The sequence below is a fragment of the Ictalurus punctatus genome, chromosome 28, assembly GCF_001660625.3.
Source record: "Ictalurus punctatus breed USDA103 chromosome 28, Coco_2.0, whole genome shotgun sequence".
Taxonomy (NCBI): domain Eukaryota; kingdom Metazoa; phylum Chordata; class Actinopteri; order Siluriformes; family Ictaluridae; genus Ictalurus; species Ictalurus punctatus.
In genome coordinates, this window is record NC_030443.2 from 18,658,139 (window position 1) to 18,680,342 (window position 22,204).

The 22,204-nt window shown below is 41.7% G+C and overlaps 1 protein-coding gene across 7 annotated transcripts in view; it reads right to left on the reverse strand.

The window, feature by feature from the left end:
• eng (endoglin) overlaps window positions 1-22,204 on the reverse strand; it is a 46,223-nt gene that overhangs the window by 21,652 nt on the left and 2,367 nt on the right. For all 7 annotated transcript variants that reach the window (XR_001811118.3, XR_006981305.2, XR_001811119.3 and 4 more), the window contains exon 3: window positions 7,470-7,615. Coding sequence is in view for 4 of the 7 variants with exons in the window: in XM_047151821.2 (XP_047007777.2) it covers window positions 7,470-7,615 (146 nt within the window). In the remaining 3 variants the exon portion in view is untranslated. The remainder of the gene's footprint in view (window positions 1-7,469; window positions 7,616-22,204) is intronic.

The following is a 22,204-nucleotide window of genomic DNA, read 5'->3' on the forward strand; positions in this document are numbered from 1 at the left end:
AAAATATAATACTTTGCAAAATATAAGTGTTCATCGGTTTATTATTGTCCTTGCTCGCAATTTATCTAATGCGCTCAAAGTTCAATGAGTCTGATGTTTTGATGTTTTGTTTTTTAGGAAAATACTCATATTTCCGAAAATCGACATGAATATCGTGTTCCTGAATATCACATGGCCTTTGCTTTACTGTTTCAAATTAATAATTTATTACGTTTTTAATACACAATCAGTTTGTGAGTCGCGCAGTAGCACAGGGGGCGCTGTTGAGTTCATCAACCACTCGTTACATCATAAAGACTTTAGAAAGACTTGGGCGGAAATGTGTGTAAATGTGAACTGAATCCCTCCGAGTCTTCAGCTCGTCCGCTCCTTTTCCAGCTTTTTGAGACGAAGCGGAGCCTGAAAATTCATCCTGCCAAATCCACTCCTAATCTCTGCTAACCGCAGTGTAAACACTCCCGTCTGGAAGGTTGCTGTAATCTTTTTTTTCGAGGCACGGCCGGGGCAGGATTTGCACCGATCCCCACCAAATATTTACAGGCCTCGGGGTACCGAACAAATTACTCGTGCTGGGGTTTGGGAATTAAATTAATAATGTGCATTAGATGTAATAAAATGAAGTTATATGAATAGGAATAAATATGCCCCAGGTGTGGCAGGTAATATAGATCACCAAAAAACTTATGGAGCATCATAAATAAATGGATAAATATACAATAAAATGTTATTATTAGTCAGGATTCTGCCCAGGAGCTACAGTACAGGAAGTGTCTTCCTTATTATCACCCGCCGCTTCGTTTTACTCGGCTTTGAACACTAATAAGGGAATTGTCCCGATTTGCAAGTCTAATTAATCCTGAGAATCGCTGTTGAAAGCGGACTTTTCGGTTTGTAATCCTCGCGTCTGTGCTCTCGGTGCTGGAGTTTGGAGAGGAAATGCGATGTATCTCAAAGGTTTTTATTAAACCAGCTGTGCAAGATGGTGTCCAGAGGCACTCATATGCCAGTGTTACATTTTTTTTTTTTTATATCAAAGGCAATGGCGTATCCTTATTTACACCATAGCGCTGCTGAATTCTCAATTACGATTGGTTGATTCGTTTTCTATAACAGCAGCTCTGACAAATCAATTTATATCAATGCACTCGTTCTTTGCAGCATCACAGCACCCTTTCATTAATTATGTTCCTATAACAGCACCCCCTATCATGTTTTATTCCTTACATGTCATATCATACCTCGTAATCCACACATTCCTACCACAGACATATCTCACCGCACTAGAACTAACCTAATTTAGCCAACATGCTGATATCAAACGATTCTGCAATATCCTGAAATATAGTGTGTGATATTGTCTTGTCGGCAGGTCTGTACATAAATCTCCATTATGTACACCATATGTTATATACAACATACACTGCATAGTGGAGACGAATGTGCTCGAAGAACATTGGGTAAATATAAAACAGAGATGAAACAACTGCAGGCAACAAACCCAACGGTTTTATTCGTCAGGACATGACATCTGCCAGCATTTGATGCCCGGTCAAATGATCCCAGAGGTCCTCCATTTTTGAAAGCCCCACATTTTTATTTCAGACGGCATGTCTGCGAGCGCTAGGCATTATCTCTGAGCTGGAAAGCTGCCTTACATTTAATTAGTCTCGCAGGAGCCGAGTTGTCAAACATGTCCGAGGGTACAAAGCTCAAAATAAAGAAACAGAAGAAAAAAGGGAAAAAAAAACCTTCTAAGAGTCAATTTCCCTGTTTGATCAGAAAGCTTTTATATTCTAGGAGAGATGGAGAGAGATGGGATAATTCACACAAAGAGCGTATAAGGATACACTTATTAAGAGAAGGGAAACTCGAGGTAAACTGTCAGCTACCTCAGGCTTTGTCTGAATTACACTGGTATTACAGCAGATGCCTAATTTGCATGGTTTAATTAAAGTTTAAAAATGCTATGAATTAGCAGTGATATAGTCTAAGACTGGACATTATACTGTATGGCTCCCTGTCTGAGGGTCTGATTGACCACGTCACATGATCATCAAATTACAGCCTTCTGCAGTCACAGAACAATCATACCACGATTCAACCATACCAGCAAGCCCAGGTAAGGCTACTCGATGGTGCATGTTTGTATAGAAATAGTTCTATCCAAATAGGGTTTCTTCCTAAGACCCCAGACACCACAAAAAGCGCTTCGACAGTGGGTGATATGGTCCGTTCCTAACGCCTCTAGGTTTAAGCCTCTGGGTTACACCTGAGGGGATTTCTGGGTATCTGGGATGTGTGGTGTATGCTAGAAGACAAGCCTCCCTGGGCCATTAAAGGAAGAACTCAAATAAATTGCGCCCCTGAGCAAAGGATTGGAAATTGAAGTACTAGGAATGATAGAGGTAATGAGAGTGGCTCTGCAACTGGAGGGACACTGGCGTCCTCAGTCTTTGAGAATGGACCTTAAACCCCTAACTTGGGAAAGCACCTTAACCTCTGACCTCATAAGGATACCCAAGTGTTACCCGAATTTGAGTCTTAGGATGGTAGTGGTTGATTGGAGTGACTCTGTAACTGGAAGGATACCATTGTCATCATTTTGTCATACTATGGCTCAGCCATTGAGGGCACCCTAAATGGGGTTCTCAAAGGTTCTATAGCCAGCTAGGGCTATGCTTCACCAAGCCCTGGGAAGCTCCTGGACTCCAGTTTGAGTCTGACCCTTTACTGCCAAACTTTGGTGCAAAAGAAGGGATGATTCCAAGGATCCCAAGGAGACAGGATGCCCAAGGGTACCCTTGGGGACAACAGAAGATGCCACCACCGCCACCAGTAAGCCTAGTACTTCTTATTAAGCTTGGAATAGGGTTGATGTAAAAGAGCGGGGAAATGGGGATAATTCCAAGGATCCCAAATAGACAGGAAGTCCATTATGAGTCCATTAGTCACGAGATTTATGAACATTTTATTTACAATTTCTGCATTTATTTGTCATCTGTATTCAAATGTGTTGATCTGTGAGTTAATTCGTCCTTAAACTACTTATGTTATGCAATTCGGGACAACACAACTGTATAATAAAACAATGCTTGAGCGCCACATCGATCTAGACCACTATTTAATAATTAATCAAGCTGTCTGTTTCCTGTGTGTCTATATTTATGTTCTTTGTACAACAGGAAAAATTCCAAGTGGACGGAAACCCCCGAACGGAAAACGAAAAGAGACCTCCATGTTGTTTAGAGAAAACAGTACAGACTACCTGTACCTCTTTATGTACTTCATTTCACTTCACTCAAAACTGAACAATGTCCCATCCAGTGCCCGAGCAGTCGCCCTTGCTATTTTTGTTCCTGTGCTTTCAAGATATGATTGTTTTCCTTTTTTTCTTGAGTGCAGTTTTTTTCCAAGGTTTTGCTGATGCATAACTGTTTCCCGTTATTCTTTGGTTCTCCCCCTAAGTCGAGTCGGCTCCACCGCTCCAGTCTCGGCTCCGAGCCAAACTGTGACATCAATGAAAGTCTGAAAGCACCGCCCTTTAACTCATGTCTGTCTCTCTGTCTCTCTCTCTTTCTCTCTCTCTGTCGCCTCCACACAATGTAGTCACTTCTCGGCATGCGCTCCAAACAGACTTGTCATTGTAGATAAACCGTAAGATGTGTCATAAAGATGACTAATGTGTGTTTGAATTAAAGTCAAATATGGAAAAGGTCACTAGTGACATGATTTGTATTCAAAAGAGTATTGAAATATGACAGGCCACAGAACGTGTTCATACTGTATCACATACGGAAATGAAAAGTATTTTGAAGAATGATCATGTCTGGTTATATTGGCTACTTCTGACCGATTCCCATATTCATCATTAATAAACTTGGCGGACATCACAACGGCGTCTTTATCTCTCTCTCTCTCTCTCTTCTTCTTCTTCTTCCCCCTACTTCCCACACACTCTTCCCAAAACCTGTGTCTCGTCTGAAAGATTGCCTCTGATGTTTCGCGTATGTCGTCTAGATTACTGTGTCAGGATGTAAGAACCATGATGACGGTTCTTTCTGAGGAACAAGCGAGGGACGGTTCTTCCCTCCATACTGAGGGTGTGCATTTATCTTTCTAAGACGATATAATGTTCATCTCGTACATGATCCACGATCAAATCTGATTTAAAGAAGTCGTTGATTCGATCGATATGAATCGATTCGATGGTGGTTTTATAGAATACGATTCAGTGATTCTTTTTTTTAACTGGGGAAAAAAGAAAAGCTCTTTACTTGAAAAAACTATCAGTGAGACTGACAGGTACAAAGGCCACGCCTCCTTCGCTAGCAGTGAGGCCACGCCTACAACTTTTACAATCAGTGCAGCCGTATAAAAAATTGTGAGTTCAGTCCAGTGGATCTTTACAAACTTGAGGTGATGCGCAAAAGAACATTTACTCCTCTTTCTTTCTGTTCTATTTTTAATTTTCTCACGTGTAACTCACTAACGTATTATTTCCCTCCCAAATATTTTTGTATAAAAAAAGGAAAAGAATTAACCAGTCTTTCATTTTGTTCTACATTGTTTGTGAAAGTTATGTCGGGGTTAGAGCATAAGAACGCAGAGGTTACATTATCAGTTCTCCTCAGAGAGAAATGATTAATTTTTTTTTTTTTATTCCGTTTCTGGGCTCTGATTTAAACATTATGACCCTGGCATCCAAAACCACTGCCAGAGTCACTTGGGAACAGGATACACATGCTTAAACTCTTTTGTGTTCCCATGAATGTGTGTGTTGTTTTTCTGTAATCCAGTACACAGCTCTTATGTAAGCAGATCCAAACTAAAACCATAAGGGTTTTGAGTTTTCTCTCCCACTGGAGATCATTGCTCAACTGTGATCCCAATCCCCCCCCACCACCACCACCACCAACCCGCACCCCCACAACCACTGCTGAACTAAACTTGTTAAGCCTCATTAAGATGCAGATACTGTGTTGATCTTAAACGTAAACACAAACACGGTCACACGTTTTATTTGCAATATTGTAGCCTCATTCATAATGTTTATCTGGGGGCTGATACACTGCATAACATCTAGTGTAGTTCTTCAGATCTGGGGCAAAACAATAGTTTGGACAGAAGAAGCCTTCTTGGGTGAAAGCTTTCACAGAAGAAGCCGTGGCTTGGTTGGAAGGGGCTTTGACTTGAGCAGAAAAGGCCTTAGAAAAAGATGAGTGGAAAAAAAAAGAAGCCTCAGCTTGGGCAGCAGCCCCAGTCTGGGAAAGAGATGGGTGGGGGAAAAAAGAAGCCTCAGCTTGGGCAGAAACCCCAGGGTGGGAAAAATAAGCCTCAACTTGGGCAGAAGCCCCAGGGTGGGAAAAAGAAGCCTCAACTTGGGCAGAAACCCCAGGGTGGGAAAAAGAAGTCTCAGCTTGGGCAGAAGCCCCAGGGTGGGAAAAATAAGTCTCAACTTGGGCAGAAACCCCAGGGTGGGAAAAAGAAGTCTCAGCGTGGGCAGAAGCCCCAGAGTGGGAAAGAGATGGGTGGGGGGAAAAAAGCCTCAGCTTGGGCAAAAGCCCCAGAGTGGGAAAAAGATGGGTGGGAAAAAAAGAAGCCTCAAGCCTCAGTTTAACCAGAAGAAGAGGCCTCAGTGTTGGAGCAGATGAAGCCTCACCTTGGGCAAAAAAAAAATCAGCTTGGACAAAGCCTTGGCTTGGGCAGAAAAAAAAATGTTGGGTGATTCAGCTCGGACAGAAGAAGTTCCTGATTAGGCAAAAGAAGTATCAGGTTTGGCAAAAAACAACCTCAGTTTTGGCAGAAGAAGCCTCAACTTGGGCAGAAGCATCAGGTTGGGCATAAAATGCCTTGGCTTGGATAAAAGAAGCCTTACCTTGGGCAGAAAAAGTTTGAGTTTGGGCAGAAGAAGCCTCAGCTTATAAATATATAAACACATAAAATCCAAACATTTCTCAGTGCTGAACTTTTTAGAGTGTTAGACTCGGTGTCTTCATCCTGTCTTTGCCATTAGCAAACATGGCAGACACCGCTGATGCTGACCCTCAACACTCACTCTCGTTGATGGGAAGAGCGTACTCGCTCCCCGCCTGCTGTAACCTCATTCACCTCAGGGAGCCGTTTCTCACTCTCTCTCTCGCCTGGCATGTGTTGGAGGTTTTTTTCATGGCAGCTCAGATGAGATGTCCTGACCGTTTTTCTTCCGGCCCCCGCGGGAGCTCCAGTGCTGCTGGTCATCTGGCATCGATCTGACTCCAGCATGCTTTGAGAAAACAAAGTCAGCCCCTCAGGAGCGGAGTTCTAAGCAAACGCTCGGATGGAGTTTGTTTAGAAATTCGGACGGAAGGGTATTAGGTTTGGGATTTCGCTGTGAGTCGTGATTAAAGGTTTCGGGAGCTTGAAATGAGGTTCGCTTCTGCTGTGGAGTCTGATTTATACTGCGGGGGTTGATATAGTGGTACGTGTCAACAGACTGCTTCTCCAGAAGGGGATTAGTAATATTTCACATTTCCCACATTTCCTATTTTATTGAGAATAAATTGGCTAATAAATATTCCAGGACATGTATTGCGGCGTCTTGTTTTGCCAGCGTTTATGCACCAAAATCACCTGACGGAGGGGTGAGAAGTGAGCAGGTGCAGACATGACACTGAAAAATACGGCCATTGTGTGCTCACAATAGGTACAATTCTGCACTGATGCATAACACGTCATAATACACATCCATATATATCCAGGGTTTTTTTTTTTTGTTTGTTTTTAAATCAACCAGAACGATCCGATAGCTCAAAGGGTGTTTATTTTCTCTAACAGCATCTCTGGCGATACTGCACTTTACGAGCTCATTCTCAGCAAGCAGATTCGACTGTTAAATCGAGACGTTAATTGAACATTTACAAAAGGAGTCTCCAGTGTCAGTGCTTTGTAACGGTTTATGTAGTTCATGAGTTTATACTTTGTGGTTTCTTTGAAAACTAGGAACTAACTTTCGGATGTCTTTCGGATGAGACGTTGAACCGAGGTCCTGACTCTCCGAGGTCATTAAAAAGCCCAGGATACTTTTCATAAAAGAGTAGGGGTATAACCCTGATGTCCTGGCGAAATTCCCTCATTGGTCCGTCTCTATCACAGCCCTCTAATAATCTCCATCTCTGAATTAGCTACTTCACTCTCTTCTCCTCTCCACTATTAGCTGGTGTGTGTTGGGCGTTCTGGGACAATATGGCTGCTGTCGCATCCCCCAGGTGGATGCTACACACTAGTGGCGGTTGATGAGACCCCCCTCCCGCCCCATACTATGTAAAGCGCTTTGAGTGTCTAGAAAAGCGCTCTATAAATCTAACCGTTGACATTCCACAACATTGCAACATTGTAACTATAAAACGTACGACACGTCGTTATTTAATGAATAACACTGATGGCAGTAGTAACAGTAGTTATGAGTAAATAAATGTAAATATTGGACTTACCTCTTGAGAAAAGCGCAGTTTGAGGATGTGCACTTCTGTCCCGTTCTCCATCACGAAGTTCGTCCGGCACCCTTCTGTTTTCTCCACCACGTTGATGACTTCATTTCCTTTTCCGTAAATCCCATCCAGTTCGCAGAACGTGGAATCTGACAAGACAAGGAAGAAACTGTCCTTTAAGAATTACGGATTCGTGTTCGTTGGAAAATTCACATCACCCAGTCGTTAGTTTCCTATAATAGCACGTCACGTAGCGTTTTATTCCTGACGTAACCGTCCACGGCGACAGTGTCGTTTTAGGTTTATTGAAAATTCCACGAAAAAAAAAAAATTCCAAACCATCGTTTGAGTAAATGTTTTTGGTCATTGCTCCACTTTTAGCAGCACGTCCTACTTTAAATGATGGACAGCTCTTATATTAGCAGGTCATTGGTCTCACACGCACACACACGCACGAGGTCTGCTGATTTATTAAAACCTGGGACCCTGAAACCCCCATGTCCAATAAACCCTGACTTCATGCTGGCAAGTGTGTGTCATATTGTTTTCCAGAGATGCTATAATGATTTATCCGAGTCTTTATTTGGCGCCTCGGTCAATGAATATTTCCCAGAAGTAAACCGAGTCTTTCCTCAGGAATTGACAGGTCAGGTGTCATTTCCTAGCCAATCAGCAGCAGGGTTCAGTTCATGTTTGAAATGAAAGATCGAGGGTGCGATTGGTTGCTGAGGTGTAACCCGTGGCACCGGCAGGCAGGAGAATTCATTGTTTTAAAGACTTGGCGTGAACTCTTTGCAGTCTGGCCCAGACTCAACGTCTCCCTCTGCTTTTTTTTTTTTTCTTCCATTCTATCTATAAACAGTCATTTTCTCTTCATCGTGATGGAGAGTGAATGACCAGGAATTTATCCGTTTTAAAGCAAAACTAACAGAGTTATACTGAAGCGTGATGAAGTCTTGTTTGAGAATGGAAAATAATAACGCACAACAGTTAGAGGTCCATGCTTAGTCAACAGGTAAAGAATAAAAGATGGTGCTGTTATAGGAAATTCTTTGTATATGTATATATAATTCTTATATCACTTTTATATCTGTATAAGAATAGATCAAAACTAAGCTAGCAATTAGTTTGATCATTTTTGAGAAATATGAGAAATATGGCAAAGGCTCTTGGAGGATCAGGGCTCAAATCCTTCAGATTGAAGAAAATCACATGGTTTTGGCGTAGTCTAGTCCTGTTTGTCACCAAGAGCGCAATTTTTTTTAAAGCATTTAATTTTTTAGATTGCGGGAAATGTTTAGTAGCTTTTTTTTTTTTTCCCTCATAACGCGGGTCGATTTTTAGATACTGGGAAAGTGAATAGCAAAAAAAAATGCTGTTTTGCTTCTACTCGTACGTTGAGGTGTATTTGTGTAAGGACACAGAGAGGGGGTTTATGGGTAAGCGTGGGGTGCAGAGTTGCACGGGGATCTGAAAACTCTCCCCTATCGGGTCGACTTTAATACACGGTGTCTGTGATCTAGAACCTGGAAGTAAGTCCTACTGATCCATTTCACCTTCGCTATTCATTTTTGTGCCACTGAGGAGTATTTAGACCTGTTCACAAACACGTCGAAGCAGAAGTACAAACCAGGCCTAAGTCCCATTTGTTCTGCACTGTTTCCAGGAGCGGCCAGAGGAGGAACAGGAAGCCGGTATGTTCGCAAGGATGACAGGAAGCGCTATGTTTAGAAAACGAGCTCATCGCGGCGCTCATGGTGGCCCCGCTAACTGTTACCTGTCTTTTTCAGACCTAAACCTTGAGACGTTCTAACGAATCCGATGTCCTATAGCGGGTTCACAGCTCTCGCAGCTGCCTGTAACGCTAACAACGAGCCTTATTCCTCTGTAAAAGTCAACGGCCTGTGACGGCGAGGAGATTTATCTCGGTCTCGGCTGTGGGAGTCTCGGCTCGGTCACATCTATCAGTCACTAAAATCAGGCGCGGAGCTGCGTTCACACTGACCGATGAACCTGACCCGCCGGAAATGCCGATGTCACTAAACGCCTCTGCTAAACGTTTCTGTGTTAAATGAGGTAGAATCTACTTTATCAGCAGCTTGAACGACTTTTTCCCATGCAAACTGCGCCTCGAGGCTGAGGATTCCCATTCGCGTGTGTATTCGGCAGGGAACGATGAGAGCGTGGCTTATTTTTCATCTTCAGACGCGACAGATAAAACGATAGCTGTCGCTGTACATCGTGAGCACTTTATGAGGCATTTGTTTGCCTTGCACTTTTTCCTTGGTCCGTGTGTGTGTGTGTGACCGTGTGTTCGTTTCCTGTTCGGCCCAGAGACCTCACTCTGAGCCAAAACACACTCATAAGGGAGTCCCGTTTGCTGGCTAAGGGGGTGATAGAGGGAGTGCGTCATGAAAGGATTGCTAAATGTTGGACAAACACACACACACACACACACATCCCTGGGGTACAGCTTGAAAAAATTCCATCCCACTGTGCTTTTAAAATGACTGTTGCCTTGCTTAAGCTCGAGTATTTACTAAACGATTCAGTAAAACGATTCCTTTTCAGGATTCATCTCTTTAATTCGCTTCTGTTCTAACGTGTCAACTCTACAGTAGAGTGACGACTTACACGTTATGATGGACACGCCACATGAACACGTTAAATAAACGTTTCTAAAAGTCTTAGCCTGAGGCGACATTTATTCATTTTCCGACACCCGAAAGTCTTTTCGGACTTTCCGCGTTCTCGGAAGCGGCGTTTTTGTTTTTGTCTTGTAGACTTTAATAAATAGAAATAAAACAGAGGCTGGTGATGGAACGGCTGTTTGAAGCTGCTATGACGTAACTGAGAACAGGAACGAACTTGTTTCGTAGACATTCCACAACATTAAATAAAAATAAATACAACTTGGGGTGGTAAAAGTCACGCCGCTTCATGAGTGTTTATTTTCTATGAAGCACAGCACGACATGTTTTAATCCTTACTTATTCATTCATGACTCATTAAATCATCCAGTTTATTGACTTGTAAAATAATATTACAATGATATATTTATTACAATCATTTTTTTTAAATATCGCCCAAAATCAGGGCCCTGAACACCGGTAACACCTGACGACACGTTTCGCGTGTTTGGAGTATGTGGCATTGAAGTGCTGTAAAGATGAAAAGTTGCAGACTGATCCCACAATCAGTGGCCGCAAAGCAGAAACCGAAAAATCCGCATAATCGGTTCTTGTTTTGCGAGTTTCGCCGAGGAAGTTGCTAAGTCTCCAGTCAGCAAAAAACAAGGGACGAAAAAAAAACACAGAACCTCAAAGAACTTGTCCTCAGCTGGCAGCGAACGTCTACTTCCTGGAAGCAGCGACTTCCTTTATTGAGTCTCGTCAGAAAGTCGGAGCCACTCCTCGGACGAGGCGCTCGGCTATTGTTTCCTATTATTTCGATTTTATGGTGCGTCTGAAGCAGGTGTGGAGCTATTTATCATCAATATGACTGTATGATTCTCTCGCTGATTCTCTCGCACACTTATTACAGGAGGAGGGTTGAGGAAGCCAAGATGAGTTTTCCGTCACGAGCTTCCTGAGCTGCTACGATGGACGCATACTAACACTGAGGCCTAATTATCTGTGCAGTACATTAATCAATTTGCATGGCTCGTGTCCGCGAGTGTTCTGGCCGACACTCTGGTTTATTGATGATAAGCTTTATTAGTTATACACCATCGAGCCAAAGTGACGCAGAGTAAATTCCTAACGTTTACATGCCATGAGGAAATCCGTGAGCTGTTCACTGAGTGATGATCCACGCCACACCAGAAACGTTTCAGAAGTCCAAAAACATGTCTGCTACAAAGAACTGTGCTTAGATAAGGACCCTCCATATAGTTATGGGTTTTTACCTCCCTAAAAGGGTTCTAGTTTGGAACAGGGCAATTATGTTATACATACAGAGTATAGTGTATGGAGTATAGAGTATAGAGTATGGAGTATAGAGTATGGAGTATAGAGTATAGTGTATAGAGTATAGAGTATAGAGTATGGAGTATGGAGTATAGAGTATGGAGTATGGAGTATGGAGAATGGCGTATAGAGTATTGCATTTGGAGTATAGAGTGTGGGGTATGGACTATGGAGTTTGGAGTATGGAGTATAAAGTTTGGAGTATAGAGTATGGAGTATAGAGTATAAAGTTTGGAGTATAGAGTATGGTGTGTAGAGTAAGGAGTTTAGAGTATAGAGTATAGAGTATGGAGTATAGAGTATAGAGTATGGAGTATAGAGTATGGAGTATAGAGTATGGAGTATAGAGTATGGAGTATGGAGTATAGAGTATAGAGTATGGAGTATAGAGTATAGAGTATGGAGTATGGAGTATAGAGTATGGAGTATGGAGTCCTGAAAAAGTCGGAAATTTAGAGCTTTACCTACAACTGTTACAAAGCACTGACGCTGGAGACTCATTCCATTCATGCTAAATAAACATACAGTGGATGTCACTTTAAAAATTTCAGACGTAAAAACGGTACGCAGGTGAATCTGTGAACTCGTACTTCAAATATGACCCGGAATTTAGCTAGAGGTCACGTCGTGATTCACAAGATTTGATTCGAATGCTTCGTGTGTCATGTGACCTTCGGGGATTATTTGAAAAGTGCTAACACTGCGCTCAGGAGTGTTTGTGTGCAGGCTGAGGGTGAAGTCAAGGGGGTCCGAGTGACCAAGTGAACGAGGGAGGGAGCGAAAAAAAAACCATGCCTCTGCTCCACACACCTATTGTCCTGGCACTTCCGTGGCCGCCGACCCCGGCCTAACCATCCACAGGAAGACAAACAAACTCTTATCAGTGGCGCGCAGAGACCTGAGCTGTCCCGTGACCTTTAACCCCTACTCCAAAAAAATCCCCACCTGAGCCTTATAATCATTATAACAGTCTGAGTGAAGCATTACTGTTCACTGTTCACTGTTCACCAAGACTGTCTTTGCATTTGATAGTAATACAGTAAAAAATTTTGGCATTATGTTAAAATATGTATATAAAATTAACAACAGAGAGAATATGGATTAAAAAAAAAAAATTGCGCCTCGGATATATTTCTAATACTTATAGATCCTGCTGAGAGCAAACGGGAGATGAAATTCCTCTTCAGATAAGCCATGCCTGGTATACTACTGATATAAAGAAGAGTTTTACTAATGCACATGTGATCCGAGCGTGTAAAGTTTCATTTTGACAAAACAGTCTTAGTTCCACTTTTAATTCAGGGTTCAGGAAGAACTTATGAAGACTTCTCTATGTTTCCGAAAAACCGCAAAGTTCAACGCCTGTTCAACGAGTCGGAGAACTTACAGTAAAAGTGACAGCTCCACCCCTGAAGGTTACAAAGTGCTGACACAGGAGATGCCTTCTAAAACCGTCAGTGAACATTTCATTAGAATTTCCAGCCTGTTTTTGTGGAGCGTCAGTCCCTGTGAATAAGCTGTTACTATAGAAACCATAACGTATGTACATACACGCGTTAATATAAAACCAGTGATTTGCAGCTGCTGTTATAGAAAACTCAAGAATTTCCAGAATACACTGCTGTGGTATAATCTAATTTACTAAAAGTTAACACATTTCTCTCAGCAAACAATTTCGAACTGACGGTGAGAGTGATTATGTTATGTTAACCAATAACGCAAACACGCTTCTCGGCAACTTTCCTCCCTCATGCGTGTTTCTGCACATCTTCAGGGCATATGGCGCACTTTTTACAGCGATGACAGATCATCAGGAACAACAGCGTGAACAGAACGCTAAGTATTTAGAAATGAATTAGTGGATGAGGATGAGCTGGTGGTGGTGGGGTGCGGGGCGCGGCACAGAGAGCTCATCCGTCTTCGCTGCATTAATTAGCGCCACGGCTCGTGGAGGAAGGATTCGTTTAGCCGAGGCTGTTAGCCTGTTCCGCCGAGCAGATGGAAGCGCTGGCGCTCTTAATCATTCAAGTCTGATGTCGCTGCACACAAACATATGTTTCGCATAGACGCGACGAATGCTGCAGCGGCGTCACTGATGACTCTGACCCAAAGGAAGATTTATGTGTGAGCCTGTGAGGAATGATTCGAGCAGTAAACGCTGCGATGATTTGCAGCGTTTTGAAAAATACTCGGTTTGACCTCAGTCGTGTACCGAAAATCTGTTCCTCCGAGTAACGCAGAGGACTGCACAGTGTCGTAACAAGTCAGAGGCACAACTCCGAGCAGTGATCATTGAGTTTTTCTTTACACAAGAAACACTGGATGAAAATCTAGTTAGTAGGGAAACTAAGTTTGTGTAAATTTATGTATAAGGAGACTCACTAATGTGAACCTCAACGGATCAGCTTCAAATCCTGCAACTGTCAACGACTTACTAAGGAATAATACTGTTTCATTCCACTTCTCCCACAACGATTTGCCAACAATTACTCTGTTTAATTTATAAATGAAAGACACTTCGCCTTTTTCAACCACTTAAAGCTGGAACATGTTCCTGTTCTCACTTATATTACAGCAGTTACAAACATCTGTTCCTTCACCAGCCTCATTTTTTTCTCTCTTGAAGTTAATAAGACAAAAAAAATGCAGCTTGTAATGTAAATTGTAAACTCCTCTGTTACAAGTGTATAGAGTATAGAGTATGGACTATGGAATACAGAGTGGGGAGCATAGAGTATAGAGTTTGGAGTATAGAGTATGGAGTATGGAGTACGGAGTTTGGAGTATAGAGATTGGTATAGAGTATGGAGTATGGAGTATGGAGTACGGAGTTTGGAGTATAGAGTTTGGAGTATGGAGTTTAGAGTATGGAGTATGGAGTGTAGAGTTTGGAGTATAGAGTATTGAGTACAGAGTTTGGAGTATACAGTATGGAGTATAGAGTATGGCGTTTGGAGTATAGAGTATGGAGTATACCGTTTGGAGTATAGAGTTTTGAGTATAGAGTATGGAGTTTGGTGTATAGAGTATGGAGTATACAGTTTGGGGTATAGAGTACGGAGTATAGAGTATGGCGTATGGAGTTTGGAGTATAAAGTATGGAATATAGAGTTTGGGGTATAGAGTATGGAGTATGGAGTTTGGAGTAAAGAGTTTTGAGTATAGAGTTTGGAGCATAGACTATGGAGTATACCATTTGGAGTATAGAGTATGGAGTTTGGAGTATAGAGTTTAGAGTATAGAGTATGGAGTTTGGAGTATAGAGTTTGGAGTATAGAGTATGGAGTTTGGAGTATAGAGTTTGGAGTATAGAGTATGGAGTATGGAGTATAGAGTTTGGAGTATACAGTTTGGGGTATAGAGTACGGAGTATAGAGTATGGCTTATGGAGTTTGGAGTATAAAGTATGGAATATAGAGTTTGGGGTATAGAGTATGGAGTATGGAGTTTGAAGTAAAGAGTTTTGAGTATAGAGTTTGGAGCATAGACTATGGAGTATACCATTTGGAGTATAGAGTATAGAGTATGGAGTATAGAGTATGGAGTATACCATTTGGAGTATAGAGTATGGAGTATGGAGTATAGAGTTTGGAGTATAGAGTATGGAGTATGGAGTATAGAGTTTGGAGTATAGAGTATGGAGTATGGAGTATTGAGTATTGAGTATGGAGTATAGAGTATGGAGAATGGCGTATAGAGTATTGCATTTGGAGTATAGAGTGTGGGGCATAGAGTTTGGGGTATAGAGTATGGAGTTTGGAGTATGGAGTTTGGAGTATAGCGTATGGAGTAGAGGCAAGTGTTGTCCATAAACGTTAAATAAACATCTCCTTACTGAAAACGTCACCGTATCAACGCTTACACGCGTTTTTAAATCCGTTTATCTGGCGTGTGCTCCGTACAAGTCCCTGTGAAAGTGAATGAAGTTGCTGTTACTATAGAATCGATATTTTACTGTATTAGAAACAAGCACATTACTACGTACAAACCTGTGATCTGTGTTACAGCCGGAACTACTGCCGCAGCCGCTGTTACAGAAAACGAATCCACCTTCTAATTCGAGACTTATCATTTAATATGTGTGTATTCAACATATTATATATGTGTGTTAAATCTGCTTATGCACTTAATGTACTCTTTAACTATATATGAAATTCATGCAATGCTTATATAGATGACGGTGAACAGTTACGATTATAGCTGCCAGTTTAGCACGGTGTACTAAATCCTTAATTCATCTCCTTAATATGGATTTCAATGAAGTGAGTCTGGAATGTTTTCTCGAAATACAATTCCTCATTAAAATCATGTTTAGCAGACTGTATAGTGCCATGATTCTCGAAGTAGGATCCGTGAAACATAGCCATTTTTTTTTTTTTTAAACAATGTTGTTGCAAACGGACAACTCGTCATTCTCAAAGTTATATTTATTACTGACTAATAAATAAGTTTGTACGGTAATAAACTGTGCGTTGAACTGAATGCGTTTAATAAAATAATAACTTCCGTAACTCAGCCACAAAAAAATATCAATAATGTCAACTTTAACCTCACTTTAATGACAAAGAGTTATGTTTGAATAGGTTGACGACTTTCACACACACACACACACACCAAAAAAAAAAAAAACAACAACTAAATCACATTAATAATTTAATGCCGATCTAGTAAAAGTAGATGTGAGTATATCTAGAAGTAAACTAATAATCTGGACACGAATGGCGTCGGGTATGCTTAAAGTAAACCAAGTACAATTAGAAAGAACAGAAAGTATATCACGAGGCAAATTATCTTTTAATATATCTCAAAATAAATCAATAAATAACGTTTTCCATTTATTCATAACGAAGTAGCTCCAGTGCAAAACTCTCAAAAACAATGAAGTGATTCAGCTCAGCTCATGGTCCAGTTAAACACTTAGGCAACCGTGGTGTGTTAAACCTTAAGAAACCTCCCGGAAAGGATTTGGACTTCAATGCAATAATACAATCTAGTATGAATCACAGATCTGCAGCGTATACTGGGTGCCTGTTTGCGTTTATAAGCCGTAGAACGGTGGCTGAGTGCCATAAGAGAAACAACAGAGACTTTCTCCGAGACATTCTCAAGCCTTTTGTTAATGTCTTTCCTCAGAAAGAAAAAAAAAGAAAAAAAAAAAACAGTGAAAGAGGACGACAGAGGTTCAGGCAGTGAGCGGCGATCCTTATCGGTCCAGACGGCCGCCGCTCTGGTGCTAACAGCGGCTCTGAGATTTATCTCAGCCTGGCGCTAATGAGCCATTCAGCTCTCGGAAGTCTGGCGTAAGGAGCGAGACGGTATATCGGTATGACGGTGTACCGTGATAAATCAGTTTAGAGAAATCTTAAGACGTGATACTGGGTTAATGTTCAGACAGATGTTATGCACTGATGTATGTTCAGTGGCGCTGAAGCGGTTTAACTCCGCACTGCTGACACTAAAAGACCTCATTAAAATCAGGCAGTACTTAGTGAGTAAGAAGTGCTAAGGGAATTAAGCGCATCTCCACGAGCGCTGCTTTGATCTTCCGCTCCTGTTGATATGAGTGTCTTGTTAGCGTGTTGCATCGAATGGGAATTAGACTCGAGTGGAAAATTCCACCGAGCTTCCGTATGAACGTCGGGTCGAGCGCCTGCCTTTACCCATCTGAAAATATTCCATCAGCCCACACAGAAAGCACTGAGGTAAAAAAAAAAAAAAAAAAAAACGTCACACACAGGAAGAGGAGCGGGAAAAATGCACAAACAGAGTCAGCTGAAGTGGAGAGAGAGAGAAAGAGAGAAAAAAAAAAAGAAAGAATTGGCAGTCGAGTGGAGTCTGGAGGGAAAGACAGGGGGATTGTTAATTGCAATCTGGAGATAAAAATCGGACTCCAGGAGCGACAAGAGGTCGCGTCATTGGGTCTCCCTTCCACCCTGTCCGGCGGGGGCAGTTGGGCACGGGAATAAAAACACAGCCGATACTATATGCTAATGTGAGTGTGCTAAAATTAGCTTATTGCTTTTTTCCCCCCTGCTCTCTAATGTTAACATAATACATTACTCATCGATATTTGGATCAACAGCTTTGGCTGGAATGGGGGCATTTCGGCAGTTATATTATATATATATATATATATATATATATATATATATATATATATATATATATATATATATATATATATATATATATATGTGTGTTGGTGCATTTTGGTGTAGGGGGCTTTTGATTCAATACATTTTGGCTAACAACATTTGTGCAAAAAAAACATTTCCAGAGGCATTTAATTTGGGGCACTACAGCCAAGGAGATTTGGACAGGGGCATTTACATTGGGGCATTTGGGCCAAAAGAATTTTTAGCTTGGAGCGTTTGGATCAGGAACATTTGAAGAGGGACATTTAGCTTGGGGCTTTCGGCTCATTGAGGTTGGGGCATTTTACCAGAGGCATTTATGCAGGAGTATTTGGGTCAGGACAAATGGGGTGATTGTATTTCAACGGAGGCATTTAGGTATGTGGAAATGGGGTATATGCTGGAGGCTTTGGAGTTCGTTTCCAGCAGTTTAAGTTGGGCCTATCGCGGCAGGGACAATTTGGTCAGGGGCATTTTGGCTGTCTTCCGGCCAAAGGACACAGTGACGGGTATTTTTGGCCGAGGGCAGAGCACTGTTGGGGCATTTGGGTCAGGGACATTTTGGAGTTGAGGCATTTTGCAGGACATTTATGTTGGGGCATTTCACCTGAGGAACTTAATTCAGGGATGTATGGGCAAAACAAATATGGAAGTGGTATTTTAGCTGCGGTATTTAATTAAATGGAATTGGGGTATGTGGTGGAGGCATTTTGGCTTGGGTTGTGTTTCCAGAGGCATTTACTTTGGTGCTCTTGGCTCATAAATATTTAGACAAGGGCATTTAGGTTGGGCCAGTGGGATATGTGAACTGGGGATTTTTTGTGGGGGCATTTAGGTGCAGGTCTTTGTGGTAATTTGGTAGGCATGGTATTGAAATTTAAGGGCAAAGGCACTTTGTCTGGGGCATAGAGGGCAATTGGGCATGGGGTCATTTGAGATTTGGCCAGGCTCATTTGGAAAGAAAGGAAGTGCTTTATTTGTCTAAGGGGGGGGGGGGGGGGGGGGGGGGGGGTTTCTCTCTCTGATTTAGCTTTTTGTTTTTTCACTCTTTTTGTCTAACATCAGAGCAGACGTCCGTCATCTCTCCGACTCTCTCCGTCTGTTTCCCTGGCGGCCTATTTTTTCCGTCTCTTTCTCGGCGGGGCTGCAGAGGGCCGGTGACGCCACTGGGCCGCTGGGTACAGTTGTTACAGTGGTTATGTAATGGCGCCCTGATCGCTGCGTTCTTCCTCAGGATATCGCTCCCTGTGGATCCACTGCAGCGCTCCTTCTCCTTCTCCTTCTCATCGTCTCTCTCTCTCTATATATATATAGACTCCGGTTCATATATACAGTGGTGCTTGAAAGTTTGTGAACTCTTTAGAATTTTCTATATATCTGTATAAATATGACACAAGTCCTAAAGGTAGATAAAGAGAACCCAATTAAACAAATGAGACAAAAACAGTATACTTGGTGAATTATTTATTGAGGAAAATGATATAGTATTACATATCTGTGAGGGGTAAAAGTATGTGCACCTTTGCTTTCGGTATCTGGTGTGACCCCCTTGTGCAGCAATAACTGCAGATAAATGTTTGGGGTAACTGTTGATCAGTCCTGCACATCGACTCGGAGGAATTTTAGTCCGTTCCTCAGGACAGAACAGCTTCAACTCTGGGATGTTGGTGGGTTTCCTCACATGAACTGCTCGCTTCAGGTCCTTCTACAACATTTAAGCTCAGGACTTTGACTTGGCCATTCCAAAACATTAACTTTATTCTTCTTTCTTTCTTTAGTAGAACGACTTGTGTGATTAGGGTCATTGTCTTTCTGCATGACCCACTTTCTCTAGAGATTCAGAGCACAGATAGATGTCCTAATATTTTGCTTTAGAATTCGCTGGTATAATTCAGAATTCATTGTTCCATCAATTATGTCGAGTCATCCTGGACCAGATGCAGCAAAACAGCCTCACATCATGATACTACCACCACAATATTTCACAGATGGGATAAGGTTCTTATCCTGGAATGCAGTGTTTTCCTTTCTCCAAACATAACGCTTCTCATGTAAACCAAAAATTCTATTTTGGTCTCATCTGTCCACAAAACATTTTTCCAAGAGCATTCTGGCTCGTCCACGTGATCTTTAGCAAACTGCAGATGTGCAGCAATGTTATTTTTGGAGAGCGGAGGCTTTCTCCTTGCAGCCCTGCCATGCACACCATAGTTGTTCAGTGTTCTCCTGATGGTGGACTTGTGAACATTAACATTAGACAATGTGAGAGAGGCCTTTAGTTGCTTAGAAGTTACCCTGGGTTCCTCTGTGACCTCGAAGAATATTACACGTCTTGCTCTTGGAGTGATCTTTGTTGGTCTCCACTCCTGGGGATTGGAACAATGGTCTTAAATTTCCTCCATTTCTACACAATCTGTCTGACTGTGGATCGGTGGAGTCCAAACTCTTTAGAGTTGGTTTTCTAACCTTTTCCAGCCTGATAAGCATCAACAACTCTTTTTCTGAGCTCCTCAGAAATCTCATTTTGTTCGTGCCATGACACACTTCCACAAACATGTGTTGTGAAGATCAGACTCTGATAAGATCCCTGTTCTTTAAATTAAACAGTGTGCTCACTCACACCTGATCGTCATCCCATTGACTGAAAAGAACTGACTCTAATTTCACCTTCAAATGAACTGCTAAACCTAGAGGTTCACATACTTTTGCCACTCACAGATGTGTAATATTGGATCATTTTCCTCAATAAATAAACGGCTATGTATACTATTTTTGTCTCGTTTGTTTAATAGGGTTCTCTTTATCTACCTTTGAGGACTTTTGTGAAAATCTGATATATGATTTGGTCATATTTATGCGAATATATAGAAAATTCTAAAGGGTTCACAAACTTTCAAGCACCACTGTACATGCTGCCTCTCTCTACCTCTCTCTCTCTCTTTCACACACACACACCTCTTTCTTTTTCTCTTATACACACTTTTTCCCAGCTGGCTGGCTAGCATGTGCATCATGGGATGCTAGTCATCTACTAGTAATGATTAATACAAGAACCGCTTGGGACATAGCGCAGAAATGTCATTTATAGCATTCAGACATTTCGAAGCCTGATTCTGCTTCATGTTTTGGATCGCTGCCTAATTACAGAGCACATCCATTTTGTAATTCTATTTGTTTTGTAGAAAAATTGTAAAATACAGGTGCTTTTTCCCATTAAAATGCCATAGCAGGTGCAAACTTTTGCACTCAACTGTACAATACCTCCCATACACAGTACCTTCTTCCATACATGTAGATATACATGCTCTACATGTTCATCAGCGCAAACCTCTATTAGCTGACATAAAGGTTTCATAAGTCTATGCTGACTTGTTACTTTACCACTTCCTGCCCAGAAAACAGGACCGAAATAACCCACAACGACCAGAGTTAACCAAGAAACCACTTCTGCTAAACTGCACAATGCTAAACTGGTTAGCATGTTAGCTACATGAGCATTGCAGCGCTAATCCAAAACCATAGACGCAAAAATACACCAAGCATGTCTTTTGTAAAGAATTTTTAAAAATTCATTTAAAGAAACCCAATCGAACCTACTCAACATATACACATATGTGCAACATTATACACACACATTACACCACAGCGTTGATGAATTCTCCATGCTGATTGATCAGAGGGTGTGGATTATTTTTCTTTATACCGTGGTCTGTCTGAATACTCGATTCGGATTGGCTGGAAGGTGTGCGTTCGAACCGTATAATCCGCAAGTAGTTCCAGTCAGTTTAATCATCCTTCAAAATTAACGCTCTGCCTATAAACAACTGTAACCATAGTAACATACAGTTAGAGTTGCATACGGTAGTTAAGCTCTCGCTCTCTCTCTTGCTCTCTCTCGCGCTCTCTCTCTCTCTCTCTCGCGCGCTCTCTAATAACAATTTATTATAATTCACTCAAATAAATGTAATCTTGTCGCTCTACTTTATCTCTGTGTATGATTTAGAGCGGGTGGAATTCTACACCTAACGACTTTTTATTAAATCAGTCATTCTAATACGTTATCGTTTCTATAGTAACAGCTCAGCCACTGGGACTTTTGTACGGCGGGGGCACGCAACATCAACTATGAGGCGAGCTTTTCGGTAAAGAGTCATTTATTAATGGAAGGAGTCTCCAGTGTCAGCGGTAAAGCTGTAACAAAGTTTTCATGACTTCTTCAGGACAGAGGAGTTTACGCTTCTGTGCGGTTTCTCAGGAGCATGATTGTTTACAGCTGGTAAAAAATGGAGAAAATTAATGTTAGAAAAACTGTTTGTGGCAAATTGCTGTGGTATGAGAGGAACACTTCCGGATGTGTGCTTATAGGAAATTAATCAACTTTGTGGTTTTAACAGTGACTCCGTTTTACCATGACATCAGATGTCTTGTGCAGATTTTTTACTTTGCCAGGTTGTTAAAAATCTCGGGCGATAATCACGATGCTGCGGCACGTCACATGTTTACATGATAACAACAGCGGCTCTTTCCCAAGCACGCAACAATGTCCCAATTTGGCTCGTTCTCAAGAATCCGAACCTGAATAAATATACCATGATGCACGCCCACTGTTGAAAGAATAGAGGGTTCTTTCAGCCAG